Raw genomic sequence first — 17254 nt, 5'->3', positions numbered from 1 at the left:
ATCATCATGGCTGCTGCAAAGGAATACGGTCTTCTCTGCCTCGAGAACCCTCTTCTCGGTACGTTCCAATGGCCCTTCCTCTCGCATTGAGGGGCGGCTCTTCCCGACACTCTGTTGCCTTTTCCCCCTCACTACCAACGTCACCCCCCACCATGAATTGAGAGGCTATCCACAAACTGTTGTCAACATATTCACCACACGCAGCTTTATCTAACCATCTTCACTTCTCCTCATTACAGATATCCAAGCTGTTGGCGACCAGGCCCTTCTCGACAAGTATGGACTCAAGGCCAATGATGCCATCCTGGCCGAGGAGCAGCACCTCCCTCTGTACGAGGATCTGCTCAACAACTTCGATGCCAAGCTGATTGCTGGTGGTGCCGCCCAAAACTCTGCCCGTGGTGCCCAGTACATCCTGCCCCCCAACAGCGTCGTCTACCTCGGCGGTGCTGGCGATGACAAGTACTCCGCCATCATGAAGGATGCCGTCGACGCTGCTGGCCTTCGCGTCGAGTACCGCGTCGACCCCGACAAGAAGACTGGTCGTTGCGGTGTTGTCATCACCGGCCACAACCGAAGCTTGTGCACTGATCTCGGCGCCGCCAACCACTACGATCTCGACCACTTGAAGAAGCCTGAGATCTGGAAGCTCGTTGAGAATGCCGATGTGTACTACATTGGTGGTTACCACTTCACAGGTAAAGAACCCGCTACTCACAGAGAACCCACCATTTTTAATACTACAGATCCATATTGGTTCAAATACACTAACACGCAATGTGAATTATATAGTCTGCCCTCCCGCCATTATGGAGCTCGCGAAGCAGGCTGCCGAGAATAACAAGATCTTTGTTTTGTCTCTCTCTGCTCCCTTCATCCCCCAGTTCTTCAAGGACCCCGTCGACGCCTCCGCCCCTTACTGGGACTACGTCATTGGCAATGAGACCGAGGCCGCTGCTTACGCCGAATCGCACGACCTGCCTTCCAAGGAGCCCAAGGACGTTTGCAAGCACCTCGCCAACCTGCCCAAGGAGAACGGCAAGAGAAAGCGAATTGCCATTGTCACACAAGGCACCGAGCCTACCCTCGTTGCCGTCCAGGGCGAGGACGCCGTTAAGGAATTCCCTGTCCACGCCATCACCAAGGAGCAGATCAATGATACCAACGGCGCTGGCGATGCCTTTGCTGGCGGTCTGTTGGCCGGTATCATGCAGGGCAAGGACCTTGCTACTTCTATCGACATGGGTCAGTGGCTCGCCAGACTGAGCATTCAGGAACTTGGACCTTCGTAAGTTTTCAACTTTCATCACATTCCCTAGCAATCATTGTTGTCATTCATTCACACCATTCTATCTGGTCTTATATCCGACTCATATGGATTGGATAAAACATGGCTCGCAGACGTAGAAACAACCGCCCTTGCCGTCACCCACATACCAACCATACCACTGTTTCCCACAAACGCATTGACTGACTCACTTTCCTCCAACCAGGTATCCCTTCCCCAAGCAGACTTACGCGGCCTCCTCTTAAAGCCTCCCCCATAGGCGGGACAATTGATTTTATTCGGTAAAATGAATGTGGTTTGGCGTTGAGGGCTCAAAGGGAAACGGTTTCAACAACGGCGTTTTGCATCAGTGGCAAAAGGAGCCCCCAGAAGTTGTGGCTCTCTTCGCATAGCGATTCGGTATCCTCCACGATCCGATCATCTTTTGTTTAATTTGATGAAGCACATAAAAAGATGCAAAAATAGACATGCTTTCGTGTGGTGATGTTGTGAAATCACCGTCTGTCAAACTTTGGTCGCTTGTTTTGTCAAATATAGCTGATGAAGCGCTGGTGATTATCAAGAAATGTTGCCAATTTTGATGGCATCTGTGCCTTGCAGCAGAACGGACACCCGCAAGAGCCTTGCAAACTTGCACAGATTCCCCCGTACTTGACTGGACTGACTGGTCTGTACTGGACGCTTGTCACAATCAAGAAGCTCGCGGAATTTTTCAACGGAATAACTCAGTGTAACAAATCAAAATCACTTATGTCCACGGTACGCAGCTTGCAGGATAGCCTCATTGTAGTTTAGTGTAGTCTGGTCCATCTGCAAATATCTCGCCGTCGGCTCGACATGAGCTGGACTCAAAGGCTGGTGTTCGGACCCACCACCTGCCATGGCTCTCAATCCAAGGCCAACGTCGTTCGCTGGCGTGCCCTGGTACAGGCTGCTGGGATGGGAGAAGGCGGAAGTTCCCGTCGACTGAGGGAGGTTGTCCAGGGCCCGAGGTCCCCAAGGTGATACGGCCGGGCCGTTATTCTGTCTGGTCGACTGCTGGTTTTCACCCCACTGGGTGAAGGGTGAGCTTCGCGGTACATTTGTGCCAGAAAAGGCCTGAAGCAGGTGGCTACGATGAGCAGATTCAGGGTTGGACATGACAGGGCCAGTGACGCTTCGCCTGTTCTGAGGCTGGACGGCATGGCCATTGGCAAAAACGCCATTGTTGTTCCGTCCAGGGGTCGCAAAAGGGTCATCCAGAGTGTTCCCGCCGTTCATGGACTGCGTCGGTGAGTGGTATGGGCTGGGGTTGGCAGAAAAGGCCGTCTGTCCATTAGGCGTCTCGCCTCCGACAGGTCGCTCTGGCTCGGGGGTGTTAAACCAGGCCCATGGCAATTGCGCAAACTTTCCAGAAGGGGTCGGCCCAGAAGGACTGCGCTCCGTTTGGAAGGAGCCAAGTGCATTGTTTGCAGTCGTTGTGTGCATGCCGTAGGAAGACTCATCCGTGGGCTGGCCGGACCGCTGCTGAGGCTGTGGAGTTGGTGGTTTTAGGAAGGGAGACAACATATCAAACAATGCGTTGTCTGTGTCATCCAAATTTCCTTCATCCTGTACACCCTGTTGCTGCTCGGCCGTTGGCGGCTTGCAAGCACTAACATCGGGGCCGGAGTGGCTCGATAGCTGGAGTGGTTCTTCGGGCGATAGCGTACCAGGACTCGGGCGACTCGTGAGACTCCTAACCCTGATATGCTCCTTTCTTGGTGTGTCTATAGCGACAGCGTTGGAGGGTACAGCCGACCTCTCCGCGCCGACCACTCGCATTGTCGGCGTGGATTGGTCAGTTGCGCGAGTGGTAACAGTGCCGTTAGCACCGTATTCAAAGATGAGTGAATTGTCAACGACCTTATGATGCAAGGGAAAGCTTGAGTCTTCAGCAAGAAAGTATGCACAGCGGAGAATATCCAATACTCTGGCCAGGTTCTCTTGGGATGGTGCCAGCCGAGAGTCTTCATCCTGAAGGTAGATTTTTGGGGAACAGTCCTCGCTGCAAAAGCATCGGCATTGCTGAGGAATGGTCTCGCCAGATATGGGGCGGAACCCACGAATTTCCAAATCCTCCTTGAGCAGATATGAACAGGTTGCCAAGGTCTGACTATAGGTGAAGACGCAGAGCAAAGTGAACACCTTTGCAAGATTTTGAACCATGCAAGGTACGACTCCTCCGAATGCTTCAATAGCGGCGCAGATTTCGCTACGGTGGGCAGCAAGCCACATGCTATACAAGCGCAAGACAGGAAGAAGGGCCGCGACCATGGGCGAGATTTTGGGGGACGCAGTATCAGATCCATCAGTCGTTCCATTCTCGGATGTTGCTTCTTTAAGCTCCGATTCGAAGGCTGCGCAAAATGTTGACACAAACATGGCATTAAATCGCAAGGCAAATTGGTAAAATCTCGACGCAGCTGATGCCATCGACTCTGGTATAGAGTTAGCAAGTGAGGAAACGGCAAGCATGCCAGGTGGGGGATGAGAATAGAACCAACCTTTGTACAGGGTCGACGCAATATGAAGGGCAGAAATGTTAACCAGCGCCATCTTGCCCAGCGTATCTGCAGATTGGTCGCTGTGACAGGCCATTTCGAGCCGGTGCTTAACCTCGCCTTCTAGCTCCGCCTGTTGCGGGAAGTTTTCGCCCTTGTAAAAGAGTGCATGGAGCCTGACAAACCACATGGAGAAGGCATCTTGGGCTGCGGATGACGTATTCTGTCGCGATTTGGATGAATTTGGCAGCTGGAGAGACTTGAATTCTGCTTCAAGATTGGCCTTTGCATTTGGGTGAGGTGCATCGACCGCCCAGGAACGATAGAAATTGTAGACGACATCAAGGTGATTGCCTTGATCCAAGTGAACCATGCCCATCTGGTGATATGCATATCCAGACTGGGGTTTCAGAAGATGCGCAAGGCTATAATAGGTCAACGCAGACTGATAGGTAGAGTTCTTATGTCTAGCTTGAGTCCTATACCGAGACAAATCTCCCAGACGCAGCAGGGTCGAGTGGCATGACGTCAAAACCATAGCGCTCAACTCTGTTGGGACTGGGCTAATGCTGTCTTCGTTGTCTTGCAGGTTGACATCGATGCCACGTGCGGCTCTCCTGAGTTCCGGAACATCGTACCGCGCGGCAAGGCGTTGGATATATCCCCTGTAGAATTTCTGTGCAACGCGAAGAAAATTGTTGTAGTGCTTTTCCAGTTTGCGTCTCTCAACGGCGTGGGCGGATTGTCTCAGTCGGCTCTGAATGCGTCTATATTCGGAGTTGATGGCGGTATGCAAAGCCCAGAGAACATCTTCCGTGTTCTCCTTGACACCATATGCGAAATCCAAAAAGATTGTATGAACGAATGCAAGACGAAATCTGGAGAAACGATGAGTAACGGCTTGGCCAGGGTAGAGCGTATGAGAGGGAGAATTTGCACTTACTGCTCCAGGGTGCTTTCGACGGCCTCGTAGTGCGATACCTGCACTCCAGAGGCACTCTCAGCTTTGAGTTTCTCTAGCTGCTTCATTAAATGCTTCCTTAGTTTCAAAGCTTGGCTGTAGGTAAAGGCAAATTAGTCCTCGATTCTTGAAAGTTTATATCGCCTAGCCTGCTGTATGGAGGGAAGCGACAAGAGCCTTCTATCCAGAATAACAGAAGCCCCAGGCACTTGGACGGGGGAGGAATAAGAATGACATACTGCCAATACTGGCCAGCTTGAGAAGTCGACGAGGCCATTTTGTCGGTATTTATCGCAAGGCTGGTTTCGATTCGAATTTGGCCGGGTCGAATTTTGGCGTTACAGTCACGGTCGAATAGATGGGTTATTGGCGCGACAAAGTGCAATCAAGTAATAGATTGTCAGAGATGATTGTCACGTCATACTCTCAGAGGACTATGAGCCAGCAACGATGACGAAGGGTCAAACCACCCGTATGCCGAGTTGACGGCAAAGAGGAATGGCTAGTACCAGGCTCGGCTCGCGGAAGTCTATCTGCTTCGCCGGGGAGGAACTCATTGGAGATGATGGTGGTTCTGGCGAACAGCGCGGGAACAGGGTCGGGAAAAGAGAATGGTAGTCGAGTCGAGTCGAGTCGAGAGGGGGAGGGCAGCAAACTTGGGTCAAAAAGAGGTTCTTGCGCAGCCCAGCGAGACAATGCGACAGCAGGCGGACAGAAATAAATACAACAAAGTGAGCCCGTGTTCAGGAAAAGGTGAGCGACATCTGAACCCCTCAAGGTTGACGAACAGGCAAGTCTAAATACTGGATGGAGAGAGCATGGACAGGATTCACGGAATGAACTAAGAAAGATAAAGTAAGGACCAGGCCAGAGCCGAACATTGAACCAGACCAGACTGGGATCAGGCACTGGCAATTCTTCGGGTCTCAACTAATGATGTGTCTGGTCTGGTCTGGTCTGGTCGCGCCAGCTGGAGGGAACCACTTGGATGTGGCCCGTTCCCAGACCGGACTGCACATGGACGGGACGCTTGATGCAAAATGGAGCTGATGGATTTTTTTTTTTCCCTCTCAACCAGAACAATTCAACTTTGCCCATGGAACGTAATAGTCGACTCATCGCCGAAGCAGGTCCCAGTCCAGGCCAAGGATTCAGCCAGTGGCAGTCCGTCTGCACACCATCTGACCCCACACGGCTCAAGTCTGGTGTGTTGTGCCTGGCAAAAGCACCAGCCAGACTGCACATTGGAAGGTCTCAATGGTCTGGTAAACTGAATGTATAAAAGTTGGAGGCGAGTTTTGCAACTTAAATTTTATGTTGGTAGCAAATGTATAGTAGTCTTCACATTCTATTCGCATGCTGACTTTTTAGTTCAAATGGCTGGTTGCGTTTGAATTGTACAGCAACCTTGAACTGCCCTTGGTAGGGCATCTCTTTACATCAAGTCTGGTCTATGTCTTCTGAAGCATCAATGATCTCCGCTGCTTGTGGCGTATGGCCAGCCACAAGCCGTCAACGGTACCAGATGCAGCCCACCAGACACCCACAGACAACCAGACAGCACTTGAGTCAATCCCGCCCAACCAAACCCCACCAGAACATCTTGCTCGTGCTGCATCTCAACATCGCTAATCACAATTCACATAATTATCCCTCTTGCTCATTAGCTTATGAGACATTGGATAATTGCCTCACAAACTCTTGCAAGACTTTCTCACCACACATCATTTGAAGCGAAGCTCACAACCACGTCCATGAACGCATTGTCTGCATCCTGTCGTCAAACCCCTCCATCCGGCTGATCCAACGTCCGCCACCGCCTCGCCTCAACTCGACGACGAAACTTCCAAGCCATTTTACTCTTTTACAGCAGCGACCAAAAAGTAATAGTGTACCCCACCAAGCTAATATTCAAGTTAATAAAAGATGAAGCGCTCACGAGAGCCGGAAGAGCATTTAGACTCCCATTCCCAAGACGGGGATACAGAGCGCTATCAAAGTCGAGACTCCAGTTTACCCACCACCAAAATATCACAGCTCGACTCGGCGGTCGAAGACGACGACGACGACAACGACACGCCCACAATGAAATGCGCACTTCCCCCTCATAAAGAACCGATCGCTTTCAGGTCGTACCAGGAATACGAATCGCATTACAACCTGTTTCACACCAACCGATGTCTTGAATGCCGCAAGAACTTTCCCTCGCAGCACCTGCTTGATGTACACATCGAAGAATGCCACGACCCGCTTGTTAGAGTGCGAAGAGACAAAGGCGAACACACGGTACGTGTATCACTTAAACCCCGCTTCAGTCTGTATACTCTACGATACCTGGGCTAACGCTTATGTATCACAGTTTTCCTGTTTTGTTGAGGGATGTGAGCGCAAGTGTCTGACGCATCAAAAGCGGCGTCTACACATGATTGACAAGCATTTGTACCCGAAAAACTTCTTCTTTGGCGTCACTAAGGATGGGATTGATGGAAGACGATCACTACTGGTTGAAGGCGACCACCGCCGACGGAGGTCATCGACAGCCTCCATATCAAAGGAATCACGACGAAGAGCAAACACGTTGGAGGGAACGGATGCAGGTTCAAAGGGCGAGAGCAAAAACAGCAAGTCGCTGCCCCCAGGCGCCGTCAAGGAGCTGGCTCCTAAAAAGCAAAATGCGGACGCAGACATGGCGGATCTCACTGGAGCCATGTCAGCGTTGCAGTTTGTTCCTCCCAGCGTCCGGTTTGGTCGAGGCGGCCGGGCGGGTTTCTCAAAGTCATGAAGGAAAATCACACGAAGGGGGCGACTGCATAATGATAATGATCAGTATGAATAATTTATGATTTGATGATGATTGGCCAAATGAAGGATCGCTACCTCTTGGGTCCCTTGCTTCCAACCTTTATATCCGTCGGCATGATTGCTATTTTTTCCAAACTCTCCTGCTTGAAGTTTCATCAAACGCCAAAAACGCCTTAAATCATCCTTAATGCGTGAGCTAGTAGCCCTGATTCGTTCTCGAGCTCAGTCGCTCGAGGCGCACCCTCTGCAACCACAGCTGACACATTGAACGTCTTGGCCCTCTTTGACTTCGGCTCGAGGAATCCTACATATGCATGTGCTGTTGAAGTTGGTTTCTTTCGTCTGGACACACCGGAGACAGCAAAGCTAGTGGCAGGTTAGTAAATTTTAGCCCTCTTCTCGTGGTACATGCGATCAAAAACCTGCCTTCTCGTAACCCTGCTTCTTCCACTTCGCGATCAACATGGCATCTGCGTAGCCATTCTTCAACAGCCAGTCGTACAGCTGCTTGCTGATGGCCTCCTTCTCATAGTATAAATCGTAAATGTAGCGACTCCGTTGATGTGAGATTTGGAAGATCTCCCACTGCGCTTGGTATTTTGGTCCCTGAGGAGGCGGCTTGTTCTGCGCATCCTTCATCTTGTTGGCAAAGATTAAAAGGTCATTTTCGATGTCGCTGAAGCCTTCTGGCGGTGGTTTTCTCTTTGAAGAGTGTCGTATCGCAGGCATGATCTCGTAAGTACAGCCGAGCGGCTGTTGATTCTGTAGATATGACGAGATGGTTCGATGTTTACAAAGTGAAAATGGAAATGCTCGTATCCAGCAACAGAAAATAAACGTCAGAGGTTACTCAGCCAGCTGTCGAGGGGCATTATCAATTGTGGCGTGCACCTCGAAGATGTGGCGGATATCATCACGTGATGCATTTTGGTCCTCTGGTCGTGATCTACCTCGTTTGACGGTTCAACGTCACAGGAAGGACAGTGGTCTCCAAGTTGAGAAGCATTGACTGCCCGCCATGGCTATCACGCCGACACAATTCGCCAAAAAGACGACGCAATGTACGTTCTCCGGTATTATATTGACCGCCAGCGTGCTAATGAGCTGTATAGCGGCCAACTGGTCGGATGCGAAGCGTCGAGTTCTCTCCTCCTACCGCGAATGGATCCGAGCTGTACGTCTACCCGTCTCCAATTGACATCTCTCCAGCCGAACATACTCTCCCTCGACGATTTTCCATCAATTGCAGTCGATTTTCACAGATGCGATGCCATCAATCATAGTAGCGGCACCGGCTAACGAGGCAATTTAGGCGCCAGAGATCCAGACCATGTACAACATGCCCTTGCCCATCTCCGCCATCAGAACCCGCGTCCGTCAGGAGTTTGAGCGAAACCGATTCGCGGCGAAGCTTCCGGTTGTCGATGTCCTGCTGTTCAAGTCCCATGCCGAGTACCAGGTATGCCTTCACGATACAACCCAACCGACCACTCAGTTTCGGGAATTGGAAGTTCTAACCAGTTGGAAACACAGGAAATGATGAACTTCTGGAAGCAGACCACCCACGTCATGTCCTATTTCAAAGAGGAGAACTTCAGAGGAGATAAGAGGCTGCCATCGAGCTTCATGGAAGGATTCATGGAGGTAAACCGACCACCGATCCCCGGAGTACATGGCACTGCTGGGACAAACACTAACGTTCATTTCACAGGGTCGGAATTAGACAAGAGCAACAACTGCTATGTATATAAGTTTCCCTTAAAAAACAAGACTTTTTTACAAACGCCGCAAGCGCCTTCTATTCCAGCCACCTGGCAATAATCGCCGTTAACGTTGATGACAAAATAAATGCGTAAAAAGATTTCCCCTAAGAAAATCACAAATGCCCATGCTTTTCCCATGCTACCGCCAACGAAATTCATCACCTTTCAATGCCATTCTCCGCATTAAACGCCTGTCTCTTGGTCCAGAACTCATCGGCCACCACATCGCACACGTCCTGCAGATCCGCTAGACCTTTCTTCAAGGCATCTACCGCATTGCCCTCTGTCCGTCTAATTTAGCAACCACTCAATTCAGTAAGACCAATCTTCTTGGGAAACTACATACCGTAGGTCTGAATTCTAATATTCATCTTTGGCTCCGAAGGATGAGGAATAGCATAAGCGCAAAATTCAACATCGGGACTACAAAACGTCAGTACAGCCTGCCTCTCACCGCTTGCAGTATACTCACTTCTTCATAATGATATACCTCAGCGCATTACCAAGCGTATGTCCCTCGTCGATAAACTCAAACGAGGCAGCTGTATCCGTTGAACCCGGCAGCTGTCAAGCCATCATTAGTAAGAACCTCATCTGACGTCGGGCGTGGGTTGAAATCTCACAATTCTAACTCTCTGAGCCTCAATCTCCTCTTCCTCCTCCTCTTCACCTTCTGCACCATCCTCCATTTCGGCATCCTCAACGGCAGCAGCCTGCGCAGACGGCGGGACATCCTCCATGCTTGCGTCCTGCGCCTCGTCGGCCATCTTTGTGCGGCTAGGCATCCTGGTTTCTTCAAGCGAACAAGGTCTCCAATAAATTTGGCGGTGCTTTGCGGATGTGGGTGTGCAAGTTCAGGTTCTTGTCGTTGTGGTGTGCATGAGATCCGTGCAGCTTTTCGTTCAAGTGATGAGCTTCACTTATTCAGAATTTTTGATGTCGATATGGGCAGAATTGCAGGCGGGTCCGAGGACGGGCGAAAGCCACAAGTGTGGCGTTGGGTTCCAGGTGGTATGGGATTGGAGTAGACGTATATTGCCTATTAGTGACTCGGTTTTTCAATCTACCGAGCTTGGCCCGGGTAGCTCAATGGCTAGAGCGTGGGACTTTTAATCCCAAGGTTGGGGGTTCGAGACCCCCCTCGGGCGATCAATTCTTTTTTGATAATTGTCTCATTTGTTTTGGACTCTGGTTAACTCTTTTTTTTTTTTTCAAAAAATTCTTTATAACACTAGGGCTTGAGTGCTTTTCCATTGGTTTTTTTTCCTCTACATATCACTTTTCGATGTGTAGCGGTTGGAATCATGCAAGAGCAGCGAGCCAGTATCACCGGATGCATTGGTGTAGGGTAGCGGTTGCACACCTGCAACTCTTCAACTTTATAACTTCATGCCGGCATCTCAATGAAACATGTCGCATAATATAATCATTGGCTTACTCACATTTTGGATGATGGCTTGTGTGGGAATTGCAGCCTGGCTGGCGCCCCATGGCAACTCCCTGGAAGTCATATCAAGCATCAAGTCTAATCTAACTTCCAACATGACACCATGAGAAAAAGTCAACTATCGACGTACGCTTCACAGGTCACAAGCCACTCGAAACACGCCCCATACAAGAAAAAGTAAGTAAATAGAGATAAAGTATTTAGCCTAAGCGTCAAGTACCAGAAGTCACCGCAAGTTCAAGCAAACAATCAGCATGACGCTCATGGTCACCAATCACGAGACAACGGAAATGACGAGCCTTCAACGTCCACGCAACGAATCACCACATTTGAACAATCAATTCAAATCAATGCAAAAAAAAAAAGTTCAAAAGAAAAAAAAAATCTAGCAGCCAAGCAGTCTGCCTAACGGACCCCAAGTGTGCCTTGTCCCGCTCCATGGTAATAGCCGATCACCAATCCAGAGCATCTACTTGCATGGAAGCAGACTTGGAACGAACTGGTCTGGTCAAACCTCCAAACGAAGACGCGGCATCATCACCGTAGGAAATACTTACGCAAGGAAGCTCAAGAAAGCCCCCTGCAAGGCCAGCCGGGGTCAAATCCTGCATCTTGCCCCACTGTTGTAACGGCGACCTGAGACGACGACGTCTCAGGTCCAGCCCACAGACGGGACAGGGGACTCCTGAGATTCATGGGTTCAATGTTGAAGGTTGCATGGCCAAGTGGGTGTGTTTGTTTAAGTTTTCAAACGTTTGTCTGGTGCCAGTTTGCCAGTGAGTGGAACAAGTTTACCACGAATACAGTACCCTGCGACGCCGGAGGATGAGCCCAGAGCAAGTAGGCAAAAAAGAAAAGGAACATGCATATTCCAACCGGCACTGCATCTCGCCAACTATCGTCTGGTCTTACCATAGGCTTACCAGAGGGAATTGTTTCTGACAGACAGGGAACGGCGCCTCATCAACCAGACCCGGTTGTCATGCATTTCCCAAAAAAATTGAAACAAAAAGCAGACTTGACCGCCTATTTTTGGCAATTCGCTGCCCTATGCTCATCGGCAACGAGTCACGGCACTCATCGCTTTGCGGGCCACCACTGTAATGTCCCAGAGTGAGTGACTTTGTTACTTTTTGATGCCCAAGACGGATAAGACAGACCGACAAGGATTGACATGTATGCCGGGAAACACTCAAATCAGTATTGACAGACAGGGTCCAAGGATGAATGACATGCTGGTGCCCAGAACGTGCTGGGGCGTGCCATTCATCATCAGTAGAACCTCTCGGCGATCCCTGAGAGGAACGGCAGTCGGGTCACAAAACGAAGCGTGGCCATGATATCTTCCTAAAGTGGACGGGGAACGTGGGGGCTTTCTGGTGTTGAAACGGACCCTCGTGGTATTGATACGGACTGCGATACCAGGCAGAGCGAATCGTTTCGAGTTGATCAGATGTCTGCTTGGTGGACTGAGAAATGGGCACGGCTATGTTCACCGTATTAGACTTGCAGATTAACTTATACTCCTACCTCGGCTGTGCAAATTATGGCATTGCAAAGAAGCATAACAAGACGGCATGGCTTCACCCCCCGTCCCATACTCAGATCCAACACTGTATAATACTCTCGCATCAAAATACAAGCCCAATGTAAATCAGAAGCTCCCTGGTAGTTCTTCGGAACGGTAATCCGTAAATGTGGAAGCCAGAGGTTGTACAGAGTGGGGATGTCTGGTTCGACGTCAAGCCACATGTATTCCGTGCATACTCCGTATGTGCACATCAATGCGATAGCGCCAGTGTTTCGCCAAGATTGCCGCTGAAGAGTCGACAAAGAAACAACCGTGCCTACTTGGCTGAGAGGCCAACGAGTCAAGATACATGGTGTAACAGGGGATGAGCAAGTGCTGTCTGCTGGCTCTCCTCCCATGTCCAGTGAAGGCAATCGAGCGGAGGGGTGTGGGTTACAGTCTTACAGAGTTCCATACAGAGTTCCAAGGCTCCAACAAGCAAATGAAAGCTTCACCTTGCAATTGCAAGGTGGAGAGCTCTTTGTATCTTGGCAACATCCATTGAGACGGCGCATGCAGGAGAAATACACCGAGAAATTAGACGTCACGACAAAGCATGATTCGGTGTGTATATGCTTTACTGGTTCATCTGCTCGTGTGTTGGTCCAGTTACATGTCCATGCCACAGGAGAGAGAAAATTTGTCTGCTGTTGCGGGTAGCGGATATGCTCTGCTTCGGTGACAAATTGTAATTGGTTCTGAGTTTCCGTCTTGAGTGTTACGAATGTCTCTGTAGCCGTCTTCTGTCTTTCCGTTCATAGAAAGGATATATCAATTCTCCCTGTAGGCTGCCCGCCAAAGCCCGCCATTCATCAACAACGTCACCAAACAAAGCGGCCGCTTGCGTCATGTGCGACCAATGATGGGGATACTCCGAATTGTGTCCCGGGTTTTGCAGTCGTCACATCAAAACCATATGAAGGAATACGAATGTGGCAGTGGAGAATTATGAGGATTGGCATAAAGATGGCCCTTGGAGTTCAAGGGTTACGCGCCACGCGACAATTGAGTGACAAGGAGAGCCAATGAGTCGCAGACCAATAAATTCAATCCAGTCTCTTCAATGATTCGGACCTGGGTTGCCGAGCCGGCAGTTTGATGAATGGAAATTGGATCACAGTGGTGTCGATGAGGTCTTTGACAGCGGGCGCCTGGGGAAGGTGAAATCGATAACTGATGCATCAAACGATACAGACGGCGCCGTTTGTGGACCGTCATTGATACGTAGTCCCCAATCGTGAGTCAGTGGCGGCAGACACCAAGGGTCAGCACTATTGATTGATGGTGTTGATGGCTGTGTGTATGTATGTCTGGAGCCAAGATGTTGTGCATTATGCCGACCCAACACAAATTTTCTTTTTGCAGTTCGATCTCCCGCGGTACCCTCGACAAGATGTCATGTTGACACAGTACCACTTCGTTCAATCGATCCAAACGAACCTTTATTAGGCATGGTGGTACCCCAAAGGATTACGGTTGAACAGCCTTCAGCGCTGGCGCCAAGAAGCCACTAATAGAACAGAGGAACACTGCACGGCTTCGTTCCATGCATTACCATATTGTAAATTCGTGAGAGTGTCGAATGTGAAATCCCTTGCAATCGTTGTTTGATGTCATATCCTATGGCGCCCCATGTGACTTGCAAAATTGTGTATAAAACGCAACTTTCGGAGTTCATCTGCGTTGTTGGGTGTCCCGGATATCTCCAGTAGCTGCGCTCACATCAAAATACCACCACGGTTTCACCCAAAAGTTTGGCGCATTTTGTTTCTCTTAGCGTTAGAAATGGCTTCTGAGTTGAGACTGCGATCTACTAGTGCCCGAGCGTGTGTGTCCACCCACCACCAATCGAAGGCAATGGGATGCTTTGATATTTCGCCTTCGGGTTAAGCTGAGGAGTGTGGGATATCCAGCGTTGGCAAACGTGGCCGACATTGTTCATCCCACAGAGGACAGGGCGTGCTGCACACGAAGTTGAACGTCACACTTCTGGCGCATCCTTATTTGCGAGTTCAGGAAAGGGAAGCCTTGTGAGTGGCGGGTGGGTAGATTCCTATCTGGGACTCACTCTTCGACAAGTACATGGTGGTGGAACTCCCAAACCCTGGTGTGAATCGCGGTTGCAGTCAAACGTGAGATGGACAAACCAACTGGAACTCCTCCTGGGCCGCCCAGTTTCCGCCAGTCTACCCATCGGTGTCTCATGGAACCATCAGGACGAGGAAGGCGGCCCAATCAAAGAACAGAGCGCCGGGGCTTTTCAGGGGTCGTGCGGTGCGGCTGCAGGAGATGGGGGGTGGGTGGCGGCGTCTTTTGATCTCTGAGGAGGAGCTAAGCCCAAGGTAAAACAAACTAGACCGCGGCAGTGGGACGGATGGTCAAACCCCGTTGACCGTTGACCAACGTCTGGTCTGTTTGTTGTCGGCGATGCTTGGACAAAAGATGCCCGAGAGGCACTTGGACAACGGTGTCCTCGGTGGCGATTCGTGGATACGTGAAGGTAAACTGACTGCTGATCACGGGGCGTAACCTCCTGTAGATATAAATCATTCCCGTCAATAGGGCGTACATGTGTACTTCGTAAATGCAGATGAATTAGGAAAAGAAAGGAGAACAAACGCCCACTTGGCCCCAGAAATTCCACGCAAGAACGTCCAAATGTACCAAAACGGCGATCCTGGGCGAATGATTTTCGCGCTAGAAGCTCAACCGTTAGCCACGAACTCCTTGAACAAAGAAAATAGCAGGACATGTACAATACTGTACTTGGCACGTTCAGAGTCATGTTTTCTTTGACAGCCACCTAGCTTGATTAGTATTGACTGGCCTTGGCCCGGATGGTCCAAGTTGACATTGCAGACGGTGCGAAACGTTGTGAGCGCTGTCCACAAGGTTGCTTACTGCCTTAGTGTGGCTGACAGAGCATGAGTAAAGTAGCCAGTTTTTTGGTTTTAATTTCGAAATGCAGAGCAGGTCAACGTACTTCGTAGTACGCGGGGATATGGACCTTGTTGCTGCCGTGTCACTCCGATGCTGGTGGTGCTGCTCATTTGCTCACCACCTGAAGGTTGATGTCAATGGTTCTAACGAGATTTGCTGGTGTGCATTCAATGTTTATCTGCCTCCGAGACTTCGTCGGTGGAGACGAATACTCAGACTACACTGCAGGTACGGAGTACTCCGTGAATGTCCTGGTCTGTTTCTTCAGGGGCCTGTGTCTGGTTCTGGTGCTGCTGGAAAGTCGAACAGACCAGACTGACTCTAGCAGGTGATGATCGATGGTGGCCATGATGCTTCAATGTTCCCAAGGGTACTGAGTCCTGGCGTTCCGTCCCTTGTCAGACTTTGGTGGAGCGACTCAGGCGCCACCCTTTTCGTACATTCGTAGGTAGGTATTGAACGGAATTTCTTGTGCGTAGTTTCTGTACTGTACAATACAGTAAGTAGTTGGCATTTGTTTGTTTCAAACTCGTCCGAAATTCCCACTTCCAGCCGAGATCAGGATCTGGTGGCGAAGAAACACTGTTGGGGGTGGTCAACACCAGCCAAGGAAGGCCACTTGAGGTTCAAGTTTCCGTGGAGTCTTTTGAGGAGTCTCTTGAGGAGGCTTTTGAGGAGGAGGCGCGGCGGCGGTGACTGTTTGTGACGAAGACAGACATACTGTATTTCCGAAACATTTGCAAAAGAACGGTCTGCATGCGGCACGGAGTACAATGGTTTTTGGCACATGCTTGGATGAATAATGCCAGGCTGTACAGAGTACGGAGTAAATTGCCTTCATGTCCTGCCTGGTGCAGCCTGGTTGAACAAGCCAAAGCATCAGATGTGGCACGTTCCAAGTCCAAGCGGCCAGACTTCATGTTAGCAGCCTGGCGCTTATTGCAGCCACTGGCACTTGCCACCGGACCAACAAGAGCCACCGGTCGGTTACCTACCTAGTAGGTAGTTATAATCCGTACAAATCGATCCAAACTGCTTTTACTTGATAGTCCTATCAGACCCTGTTGTCTCTGTTGGTGTTTGGATAGAGTACAGTACAGTGCTTCAAATGTTTGGGTGCAGTCCGCATTGGACTCCAGTTCGAGATTAGCCTGGCCCAAGGGCATCCGGGGTTAAGCTCCAACTTAGCTACCTCTGTAGTACATTAGGCCCCTTGACATGCACACACATCGAGTGGTGACTTGGTGGATTTGACAGCTGGATTGGACTTGACTGTACTCCGTACGGGGTAGTAGATACAAATGTAGCCCTGCAAAGCCATGTTCCAATTTGAACTGGCACAGAGACAAACTCCTCGTCCGTTGTACTCGATCTGGCAACACGATTGGCGCAGGACGGGGTTCGTACCTGGTAGGAAGGAGAAATATCAGCCAGCATTTACGATCAAATAAAGTCAAGTACCAACCATTTCGACTTCAATGTTGTGGACTTGCACCAGGCTTGAGAATGCGAAAAGCCACCCCCTTCTGATTCCACCAGACCCCCCCGTCAACTTGCCAGCCATTTGATTCAATACCGGAAACCGGGTGAAACACAAGCACCTGATGGAATAAGTCAAGTCACAGTCACAAGATGACGAAATAGCTGTTGGGACGGCTGAGGCAATTTCTTGTTGAATACATACCTACAGTAAGTCCTCACAATAGTTATGGGCACCGCCGTTTTCGACTGATGTTCCTCGAGGCGTCGATTCATCCTTGCGCTTTGTTGTCAAGTCAATCTAGTCAATCTGGTCAATCTGGTCTGATACCCTCTGCCCCGGCCTGCCGAGCATGCAAACACCGCCTTGGTTGGGACCAGTTGACGTCTGGCTATTTGGACAATGACTAGAACCGCCCCTCCCCCTGGCACTGGCGTATGCGATCTCATCTTCCCATGCCCCCCCTTTGGTGAGTTTGGCT

The 17254-nt window shown here is 50.2% G+C and overlaps 6 protein-coding genes and 1 non-coding gene across 7 annotated transcripts; 4 read left to right on the top strand and 3 right to left on the bottom strand.

Annotated features, from left to right (window-relative positions):
- Positions 1–6: 6 nt before the first annotated feature.
- VFPPC_15578 (adenosine kinase) lies at positions 7–1292 on the top strand (the record flags this gene model as incomplete). Its single annotated transcript, XM_018293331.1, has 3 exons — positions 7–58; positions 240–698; positions 793–1292. The coding sequence occupies 3 exons, from the start codon at positions 7–9 to the stop codon at positions 1290–1292; spliced, it is 1011 nt and encodes a 336-aa protein (XP_018146983.1).
- A 740-nt stretch (positions 1293–2032) lies between these two features.
- VFPPC_02915 (telomerase activating protein Est1) lies at positions 2033–5048 on the bottom strand (the record flags this gene model as incomplete). Its single annotated transcript, XM_018282492.1, has 4 exons — positions 2033–3747; positions 3814–4688; positions 4754–4867; positions 5011–5048. 4 exons carry the CDS (start codon positions 5046–5048, stop codon positions 2033–2035), a joined length of 2742 nt encoding a protein of 913 aa, XP_018146982.1.
- A 1649-nt stretch (positions 5049–6697) lies between these two features.
- Positions 6698–7553, top strand: VFPPC_02914 (zinc finger domain-containing protein; the record flags this gene model as incomplete). Its single annotated transcript, XM_018282491.1, has 2 exons — positions 6698–7057; positions 7131–7553. 2 exons carry the CDS (start codon positions 6698–6700, stop codon positions 7551–7553), a joined length of 783 nt encoding a protein of 260 aa, XP_018146981.1.
- A 434-nt stretch (positions 7554–7987) lies between these two features.
- VFPPC_02913 (cell cycle control protein cwf14) lies at positions 7988–8302 on the bottom strand (the record flags this gene model as incomplete). The annotated part of the gene is made up of 1 exon (XM_018282490.1): positions 7988–8302. The coding sequence occupies one exon, from the start codon at positions 8300–8302 to the stop codon at positions 7988–7990; it is 315 nt and encodes a 104-aa protein (XP_018146980.1).
- Positions 8303–8591: 289 nt separating this feature from the next.
- Positions 8592–9296, top strand: VFPPC_13356 (NADH-ubiquinone oxidoreductase B14 subunit; the record flags this gene model as incomplete). Its single annotated transcript, XM_018291133.1, has 5 exons — positions 8592–8634; positions 8686–8747; positions 8886–9032; positions 9107–9217; positions 9285–9296. The coding sequence occupies 5 exons, from the start codon at positions 8592–8594 to the stop codon at positions 9294–9296; spliced, it is 375 nt and encodes a 124-aa protein (XP_018146979.1).
- A 198-nt stretch (positions 9297–9494) lies between these two features.
- On the bottom strand, positions 9495–10103 carry VFPPC_13355 (DNA-directed RNA polymerase I and III polypeptide; the record flags this gene model as incomplete). The annotated part of the gene is made up of 4 exons (XM_018291132.1): positions 9495–9619; positions 9683–9759; positions 9809–9900; positions 9960–10103. 4 exons carry the CDS (start codon positions 10101–10103, stop codon positions 9495–9497), a joined length of 438 nt encoding a protein of 145 aa, XP_018146978.1.
- A 308-nt stretch (positions 10104–10411) lies between these two features.
- VFPPC_17261 lies at positions 10412–10484 on the top strand. The gene has a single exon. It is a non-coding gene; the product is annotated as a tRNA-Lys (tRNA).
- Positions 10485–17254: the final 6770 nt, after the last annotated feature.

Source organism: Pochonia chlamydosporia, chromosome 2, assembly GCF_001653235.2.
Source record: "Pochonia chlamydosporia 170 chromosome 2, whole genome shotgun sequence".
Lineage (NCBI taxonomy): Eukaryota > Fungi > Ascomycota > Sordariomycetes > Hypocreales > Clavicipitaceae > Pochonia > Pochonia chlamydosporia.
The sequence above is the reverse complement of the archived record's forward strand: the minus strand, read 5'-3'. Positions and strand labels throughout refer to the sequence as shown.